Source organism: Oncorhynchus mykiss, chromosome 7 (assembly GCF_013265735.2).
Source record: "Oncorhynchus mykiss isolate Arlee chromosome 7, USDA_OmykA_1.1, whole genome shotgun sequence".
In the NCBI taxonomy this organism is placed as follows: Eukaryota; Metazoa; Chordata; class Actinopteri; order Salmoniformes; family Salmonidae; genus Oncorhynchus; species Oncorhynchus mykiss.
This window is the reverse complement of record NC_048571.1, coordinates 2,123,885-2,133,443: the sequence shown is the minus strand read 5'-3', so window position 1 is coordinate 2,133,443 and position 9,559 is coordinate 2,123,885. Positions and strand designations below refer to the sequence as shown.

Here is a 9,559-nt window from a genome sequence, read left to right as displayed (position 1 = left end):
AGAGGGGAGGGTAGAGGGTAGAGGGGAGGGTAAAGGGGAGGGTAGAGGGGAGGGTAGAGGGTAGAGGGGAGGGTAAAGGGGAGGGTAGAGGGTAGGGTAGAGGGTAGGGTAGAGGGTAGGGTAGAGGGTAGAGGGGAGGGTAAAGGGGAGGGTAGAGGGTAGGGTAGAGGGTAGGGTAGAGGGTAGGGTAGAGGGGAGGGTAGAGGGTAGAGGGGAGGGTAGGGTAGAGGGGAGGGTAGGGTAGAGGGGAGGGTAGGGTAGAGGGGAGGGTAGGGTAGAGGGGAGGGTAGAGGGTAGGGTAGAGGGTAGGGTAGAGGGTAGGGTAGAGGGGAGGGTAGAGGGGAGGGTAAAGGGGAGGGTAGAGGGGAGGGTAGAGGGTAGAGGGGAGGGTAAAGGGGAGGGTAGAGGGTAGGGTAGAGGGTAGGGTAGAGGGTAGGGTAGAGGGGAGGGTAGAGGGTAGAGGGGAGGGTAGGGTAGAGGGGAGGGTAGGGTAGAGGGGAGGGTAGAGGGTAGGGTAGAGGGTAGGGTAGAGGGTAGGGTAGAGGGGAGGGTAGAGGGTAGAGGGGAGGGTAAAGGGGAGGGTAGGGTAGAGGGGAGGGTAGAGGGTAGGGTAGAGGGTAGGGTAGAGGGGAGGGTAGAGGGTAGGGTAGAGGGTAGGGTAGAGGGTAGGGTAGAGGGGAGGGTAGAGGGTAGAGGGGAGGGTAAAGGGGAGGGTAGGGTAGAGGGGAGGGTAGAGGGTAGGGTAAAGGGGAGGGTAGGGTAGAGGGTAAAGGGGAGGGTAAAGGGGAGGGTAGGGTAGAGGGGAGGGTAGAGGGTAGGGTAGAGGGTAGGGTAGAGGGTAGGGTAGAGGGTAGGGTAGAGGGTAGGGTAGAGGGTAGGGTAGAGGGTAGGGTAGGGTAGAGGGTAAAGGGGAGGGTAAAGGGGAGGGTAGAGGGTAGGGTAGAGGGTAGGGTAGAGGGTAGGGTAGAGGGTAGGGTAGAGGGGAGGGTAGAGGGTAGGGTAGAGGGTAGGGTAGAGGGTAGGGTAGAGGGTAGGGTAGGGTAGAGGGTAAAGGGGAGGGTAAAGGGGAGGGTAGAGGGTAGGGTAGAGGGTAGGGTAGAGGGTAGGGTAGAGGGTAGGGTAGAGGGGAGGGTAGAGGGTAGGGTAGAGGGTAGGGTAGAGGGTAGGGTAGAGGGTAGGGTAGAGGGTAGGGTAGAGGGTAGGGTAGAGGGTAGGGTAGAGGGGAGGGTAGAGGGTAGGGTAGAGGGTAGGGTAGAGGGTAGGGTAGAGGGTAGGGTAGAGGGTAGGGTAGAGGGTAGGGTAGAGGGGAGGGTAGAGGGTAGGGTAGAGGGGAGGGTAGAGGGTAAAGGGGAGGGTAGGGTAGAGGGGAGGGTAGAGGGTAAAGGGGAGGGTAGGGTAGAGGGGAGGGTAGAGGGTAGAGGGGAGGGTAAAGGGGAGGGTAGAGGGTAGGGTAGAGGGTAAAGGGGAGGGTAGGGTAGAGGGGAGGGTAGAGGGTAAAGGGGAGGGTAGAGGGTAGGGTAGAGGGTAAAGGGGAGGGTAGGGTAGAGGGGAGGGTAGAGGGTAGGGTAGAGGGTAGGGTAGGGTAGAGGGTAAAGGGGAGGGTAAAGGGGAGGGTAGAGGGTAGGGTAGAGGGTAGGGTAGAGGGTAGGGTAGAGGGTAGGGTAGAGGGTAGGGTAGAGGGTAGGGTAGGGTAGAGGGTAAAGGGGAGGGTAAAGGGGAGGGTAGAGGGTAGGGTAGAGGGTAGGGTAGAGGGTAGGGTAGAGGGGAGGGTAGAGGGTAGGGTAGAGGGTAGGGTAGAGGGTAAAGGGGAGGGTAGGGTAGAGGGGAGGGTAGAGGGTAGGGTAGAGGGTAGGGTAGAGGGTAGGGTAGAGGGGAGGGTAGAGGGGCGTGACAGCGTTTGGACACTTGGTTGAGAAACTGATTCTGCAAACAATAAAAAAATATACAAACGAATCCCAAAAATTCCTGTTTTATTTCAAACGCATTTCTGACCCTGAGTCTAGGAACCCGTTCCACAACACCCTGGCAGCATCCCACAGTAACGCCTTATTCCCTATATGGTGCAGCAGAATAGAGCAGAGACCTACGGGCCCTTCCTGAAGCGCTTGAAGAGCGGGTGGATGTTGTTACCCAGGTGGGCCCGGTTGCCTCTAGAGCGATACTCCATGTAGACAGAATCATCAGCCCCGGACATGGAGCTCATGGTACCTGGCCTCCGCTGGAACTGGGGAGAGAGAGAGAGGTTAGATACTCCATGTAGACAGAATCGTCAGCCCCGGACATGGAGCTCATGGTACCTGGCCTCCGCTGGAACTGGGGAGAGAGAGAGAGGTTAGATACTCCATGTAGACAGAATCATCAGCCCCGGACATGGAGCTCATGGTACCTGGCCTCCGCTGGAACTGGGGAGAGAGAGAGAGGTTAGATACTCCATGTAGACAGAATCATCAGCCCCGGACATGGAGCTCATGGTACCTGGCCTCCGCTGGAACTGGGGAGAGAGAGAGAGGTTAGAATATAGAACTGGAGAGAGAGAGAGAGGTTAGAATATAGAACTGGAGAGAGAGAGAGAGGTTAGAATATAGAACTGGAGAGAGAGAGAGAGAGGGAGGTTAGAATATAGAACTGGATAGAGAGAGAGAGGTTCGAATATAGAACTGGAGAGAGAGGTTAGAATATAGAACTGGAGAGAGAGAGAGAGGTTTGAATATAGAACTGGAGAGAGAGGTTAGAATATAGAACTGGAGAGAGAGAGAGGTTAGAATATAGAACTGGAGGGGAGAGAGAGAGGTTAGAATATAGAACTGGAGGGGAGAGAGCGAGGTTAGAATATAGAACTGGAGGGGAGAGAGCGAGGTTAGAATATAGAACTGGAGGGGAGAGAGCGAGGTTAGAATATAGAACTGGATAGAGAGAGAGAGGTTCGAATATAGAACTGGAGAGAGAGGTTAGAATATAGAACTGGAGAGAGAGGTTAGAATATAGAACTGGAGAGAGAGAGAGGTTAGAATATAGAACTGGAGGGGAGAGAGAGAGGTTAGAATATAGAACTGGAGGAGAGAGAGAGGTTAGAATATAGAACTGGAGAGAGAGAGGTTAGAATATAGAACTGGAGAGAGAGAGGTTAGAATATAGAACTGGAGAGAGAGGTTAGAATATAGAACTGGAGAGAGAGAGAGGTTAGAATATAGAACTGGAGGGGAGAGAGAGAGGTTAGAATATAGAACTGGAGGGGAGAGAGAGTTTAGAATATAGAACTGGAGAGAGAGAGGTTAGAATATAGAACTGGAGGGGAGAGAGAGTTTAGAATATAGAACTGGAGAGAGAGAGGTTAGAATATAGAACTGAAGAGAGAGAGGTTAGAATATAGAACTGGAGGGGAGAGAGGTTAGAATATAGAACTGGGGAGAGAGAGAGGTTAGAATATAGAACTGGAGAGAGAGAGAGGTTAGAATATAGAACTGGGGAGAGAGAGAGGTTAGAATATAAAACTGGAGGGGAGAGAGAGAGGATAGAATATAGAACTGGAGGGGAGAGAGAGTTTAGAATATAGAACTGGAGAGAGAGAGAGAGGTTAGAATATAGAACTGGAGGGGGAGAGAGAGGTTAGAATATAGAACTGGAGGAGAGAGAGAGGTTAGAATATAGAACTGGAGAGAGAGAGAGAGAGGTTAGAATATAGAACTGGAGGGGAGAGAGAGAGTTTAGAATATAGAACTGGAGGGGAGAGAGAGGTTAGAATATAGAACTGGAGGGGAGAGAGAGAGGTTAGAATATAGAACTGGAGAGAGAGAGAGAGAGGTTAGAATATAGAACTGGAGAGAGAGAGAGGTTAGAATATAGAACTGGAGGAGAGAGAGAGGTTAGAATATAGAACTGGAGGGAAGAGAGAGTTTAGAATATAGAACTGGAGAGAGAGAGAGTTTAGAATATAGAACTGGAGAGAGAGAGGTTAGAATATAGAACTGGAAGGGAGAGAGAGAGGTTAGAATATAGAACTGGAGGGAAGAGAGAGTTTAGAATATAGAACTGGAGAGAGAGAGAGTTTAGAATATAGAACTGGAGAGAGAGAGGTTAGAATATAGAACTGGAGGGGAGAGAGAGAGTTTAGAATATAGAACTGGAGAGAGATTTTAGAATATAGAACTGGAGAGAAAGAGGTTAGAATATAGAATTGGAGGGGAAAGAGAGAGGTTAGAATAAGAGAGAGAGAGGTTAGAATATAGAACTGGAGGGGAAAGAGAGAGGTTAGAATATAGAACTGGAGGGGAAAGAGAGAGGTTAGAATAAGAGAGAGAGAGGTTAGAATATAGAACTGGAGGGGAAAGAGAGGTTAGAATAAGAGAGAGAGAGGTTAGAATATAGAACTGGAGGGGAGAGAGAGAGGTTAGAATATAGAACTGGAGAGAGAGAGAGTTTAGAATATAGAACTGGAGGGGAGAGAGAGAGGGAGAGAGAGAGGTTAGAATATAGAACTGGAGAGAGAGAGAGTTTAGAATATAGAACTGGAGGGGAGAGAGAGAGTTTAGAATATAGAACTGGAGAGAGAGAGAGAGAGGTTAGAATATAGAACTGGAGTGGAGAGAGAGAGGTTAGAATATAGAACTGGAGGGGAGAGAGAGAGGTTAGAATATAGAACTGGAGGGGAGAGAGAGAGGTTAGAATATAGAACTGGAGGGGAGAGAGAGTTTAGAATATAGAACTGGAGTGGAGAGAGAGAGGGAGAGAGAGAGGTTAGAATATAGAACTGGAGAGAGAGAGAGTTTAGAATATAGAACTGGAGGGGAGAGAGAGAGTTTAGAATATAGAACTGGAGAGAGAGAGAGAGAGGTTAGAATATAGAACTGGAGTGGAGAGAGAGAGGTTAGAATATAGAACTGGAGGGGAGAGAGAGAGGTTAGAATATAGAACTGGAGGGGAGAGAGAGAGGTTAGAATATAGAACTGGAGGGGAGAGAGAGTTTAGAATATAGAACTGGAGTGGAGAGAGAGAGGTTAGAATATAGAACTGGAGGGGAGAGAGAGGTTAGAATATAGAACTGGAGCGGAGAGAGAGAGGTTAGAATATAGAACTGGAGGGGAGAGAGAGGTTAGAATATAGAACTGGAGGGGAGAGAGAGAGGTTAGAATATAGAACTGGAGGGGAGAGAGAGGTTAGAATATAGAACTGGAGAGAGAGAGAGAGAGTTTAGAATATAGAACTGGAGAGAGAGAGGTTAGAATATAGAACTGGAGGAGAGAGAGAGGTTAGAATATAGAACTGGAGGGGAGAGAGAGAGGTTAGAATATAGAACTGGAGGAGAGAGAGAGAGGTTAGAATATAGAACTGGAGAGAGAGAGAGAGGTTAGAATATAGAACTGGAGAGAGAGAGAGAGAGAGGCTAGAATATAGAACTGGAGGGGGAGAGAGAGGTTAGAATATAGAACTGGAGGAGAGAGAGAGGTTAGAATATAGAACTGGAGGAGAGAGAGAGGTTAGAATATAGAACTGGAGGGGGAGAGAGAGAGGTTAGAATATAGAACTGGAGGAGAGAGAGAGGTTAGAATATAGAACTGGAGGAGAGAGAGAGGTTAGAATATAGAACTGGAGGGGAGAGAGAGAGGTTAGAATATAGAACTGGAGGAGAGAGAGAGGTTAGAATATAGAACTGGAGGGAGAGAGAGTTTAGAATATAGAACTGTAGAGAGAGAGAGTTTAGAATATAGAACTGGAGAGAGAGAGGTTAGAATATAGAACTGGAAGGGAGAGAGAGAGGTTAGAATATAGAACTGGAGAGAGAGAGAGTTTAGAATATAGAACTGGAGGGGAGAGAGAGAGTTTAGAATATAGAACTGGAGGGGAGAGAGAGAGGGAGAGAGAGAGGTTAGAATATAGAACTGGAGAGAGAGAGAGTTTAGAATATAGAACTGGAGGGGAGAGAGAGAGTTTAGAATATAGAACTGGAGAGAGAGAGAGAGAGGTTAGAATATAGAACTGGAGTGGAGAGAGAGAGGTTAGAATATAGAACTGGAGGGGAGAGAGAGAGGTTAGAATATAGAACTGGAGGGGAGAGAGAGAGGTTAGAATATAGAACTGGAGGGGAGAGAGAGTTTAGAATATAGAACTGGAGTGGAGAGAGAGAGGTTAGAATATAGAACTGGAGGGGAGAGAGAGGTTAGAATATAGAACTGGAGCGGAGAGAGAGAGAGGTTAGAATATAGAACTGGAGGGGAGAGAGAGGTTAGAATATAGAACTGGAGGGGAGAGAGAGAGGTTAGAATATAGAACTGGAGGGGAGAGAGAGGTTAGAATATAGAACTGGAGAGAGAGAGAGAGAGTTTAGAATATAGAACTGGAGAGAGAGAGGTTAGAATATAGAACTGGAGGAGAGAGAGAGGTTAGAATATAGAACTGGAGGGGAGAGAGAGAGGTTAGAATATAGAACTGGAGGAGAGAGAGAGAGGTTAGAATATAGAACTGGAGAGAGAGAGAGAGGTTAGAATATAGAACTGGAGAGAGAGAGAGAGAGAGGCTAGAATATAGAACTGGAGGGGGAGAGAGAGGTTAGAATATAGAACTGGAGGAGAGAGAGAGGTTAGAATATAGAACTGGAGGAGAGAGAGAGGTTAGAATATAGAACTGGAGGGGGAGAGAGAGAGGTTAGAATATAGAACTGGAGGAGAGAGAGAGGTTAGAATATAGAACTGGAGGAGAGAGAGAGGTTAGAATATAGAACTGGAGGAGAGAGAGAGGTTAGAATATAGAACTGGAGGGGAGAGAGAGAGGTTAGAATATAGAACTGGAGGAGAGAGAGAGGTTAGAATATAGAACTGGAGGGAGAGAGAGTTTAGAATATAGAACTGTAGAGAGAGAGAGTTTAGAATATAGAACTGGAGAGAGAGAGGTTAGAATATAGAACTGGAAGGGAGAGAGAGAGGTTAGAATATAGAACTGGAGGGAAGAGAGAGTTTAGAATATAGAACTGGAGAGAGAGAGAGTTTAGAATATAGAACTGGAGAGAGAGAGGTTAGAATATAGAACTGGAAGGGAGAGAGAGAGGTTAGAATATAGAACTGGAGGGAAGAGAGAGTTTAGAATATAGAACTGGAGAGAGAGAGAGTTTAGAATATAGAACTGGAGAGAGAGAGGTTAGAATATAGAACTGGAGGGGAGAGAGAGAGTTTAGAATATAGAACTGGAGAGAGATTTTAGAATATAGAACTGGAGAGAAAGAGGTTAGAATATAGAATTGGAGGCGAAAGAGAGAGGTTAGAATAAGAGAGAGAGAGGTTAGAATATAGAACTGGAGGGGAAAGAGAGAGGTTAGAATATAGAACTGGAGGGGAAAGAGAGAGGTTAGAATAAGAGAGAGAGAGGTTAGAATATAGAACTGGAGGGGAAAGAGAGGTTAGAATAAGAGAGAGAGAGGTTAGAATATAGAACTGGAGGGGAAAGAGAGAGGTTAGAATATAGAACTGGAGGGGAGAGAGAGAGAGAGAGAGGTTAGAATAAGAGAGAGAGAGGTTAGAATATAGAACTGGAGGGGAAAGAGAGAGATTAGAATAAGAGAGAGAGAGGTTAGAATATAGAATTGGAGGGGAAAGAGAGAGGTTAGAATATAGAACTGGAGGAGAGAGAGAGAGGTTAGAATATAGAACTGGAGGGGAGAGAGAGAGGTTAGAATATAGAATTGGAGGGGAGAGAGAGAGGTTAGAATATAGAACTGAAGGAGAGAGAGAGAGGTTAGAATAAGAAAGAGAGAGGTTAGAATATAGAACTGGAGGGGAAAGAGAGTTTATAAGGTTTTAAAGGTTTTAAATGCCTGACTTCAGAATTTGACAGACCAGATGCGTTTCCCATGCTGGACAGACAGAAGTCAAACCAGAACGGATGTCCACATTTCATTGATTGATTGATTGATTGATTGATTGATTGATAAGAGGTGTGCATACATACCATTGGCCGTCCATTCTCTCCGATGACCACTTCCTCCTCTGCGTCGAGGTCTGTAGCCGCCAGAACCTTCTGGAGCAGCTGATACTGCTCCTCTCTGGAGGAGAACATCAGATTATCCTCCTCCATCCCCGCCATTTTAGTGATGACCTGGTGGAGAGGAGGAGATTAGGGAGGAGGAGGAGGAGGACAGAGAGAGAGGGGGAAGGACATAGATTAGATCAGTGCTTAATTTGAGCCGGAGCAAACTAGAGCACTCTTCCCCCAACTCTGTGATCAGGTCAAACTAAAAATACTTTTTTCTTGAAAGTATGTTCCGGAACCTCAGAGCTCCAATGTTCCCGGAACCTCAGAGCTCCAATGTTCCCGGAACCTCAGAGCTCCAATCTTCCGGAACCTCAGAGCTCCAATGTTCTGGAACATCAGAGCTCCAAAGTTCCGGAACCTCAGAGCTCCACAGGTCATTCAGTATCTGCCATTTACATGTGATCAGGACAGAGAGCAGGGTTGTGTGAGAAGGGGGGTCTGCAGTGGCGCTGACATTGAACTTTTGGGGTTAATAGCCAAAATCTCCAACTATCCCTTTAAAAGCATGTCTCCAGCAAAACTATTTAACTATGTTTTTAAGTCCAAAAACACCCCCATAATAATGGATAGTAACGGACCTCTGGTCTCTTGGTACTGTAGGGTTGGTATTGTATAGTAACGGACCTCTTGGTACTGTAGGATTAGTATTGTATAGTAACGGACCTCTTGGTACTGTAGGGTTAGTATTGTATAGTAACGGACCTCTGGTCTCTTGGTACTGTAGGGTTAGTATTGTATAGTAACAGACCTCTTGGTACTGTAGGGTTAGTATTGTATAGTACCGGACCTCTTGGTGCTGTAGGGTTAGTATTGTATAGTAACGGACCTCTGGTCTCTTGGTACTGTAGGGTTAGTATTGTATAGTAACGGACCTCTTGGTACTGTAGGGTTAGTATTGTATAGTAACGGACCTCTGGTCTCTTGGTATTGTAGGGTTAGTATTGTATAGTAACGGACCTCTGGTCTCTTGGTGCTGTAGGGTTAGTATTGTATAGTAACGGACCTCTTGGTACTGTAGGGTTAGTATTGTATAGTAACGGACCTCTGGTCTCTTGGTATTGTAGGGTTAGTATTGTATAGTAACGGACCTCTGATCTCTTGGTACTGTAGGGTTAGTATTGTATAGTAACGGACCTCTTGGTACTGTAGGGTTAGTATTGTATAGTAACGGACCTCTGGTCTCTTGGTGCTGTAGGGTTAGTATTGTATAGTAACGGACCTCTTGGTACTGTAGGGTTAGTATTGTATATTAACGGACCTCTTGATACTGTAGGGTTAGTATTGTATAGTATCGGACCTCTTGGTACTGTAGGGTTAGTATTGTATAGTATCGGACCTCTGGTCTCTTGGTGCTGTAGGGTTAGTATTGTATAGTAACGGACCTCTGATCTCTTGGTACTGTAGGGTTAGTATTGTATAGTAACGGACCTCTTGGTACTGTAGGGTTAGTATTGTATAGTAACGGACCTCTGGGTACTGTAGGGTTAGTATTGTATATTAACGGACCTCTTGATACTGTAGGGTTAGTATTGTATAGTAT

The 9,559-nt window shown here is 46.6% G+C and overlaps 1 protein-coding gene across 1 annotated transcript in view; it reads right to left on the bottom strand.

Moving 5' to 3' along the window:
* Positions 1 to 1,969: 1,969 nt before the first annotated feature.
* LOC118936674 (general transcription and DNA repair factor IIH helicase subunit XPB-like) overlaps positions 1,970 to 9,559 on the bottom strand; it is a 75,578-nt gene continuing 67,988 nt past the window's right edge. The window contains exons 15-16 of the mRNA XM_036982071.1: positions 7,936 to 8,082; positions 1,970 to 2,224 (exon numbers count right to left, since the gene is read on the bottom strand). Of these exons, the coding sequence (XP_036837966.1) occupies positions 2,084 to 2,224; positions 7,936 to 8,082 (288 nt within the window). The 3' untranslated portion in view covers positions 1,970 to 2,083. The remainder of the gene's footprint in view (positions 2,225 to 7,935; positions 8,083 to 9,559) is intronic.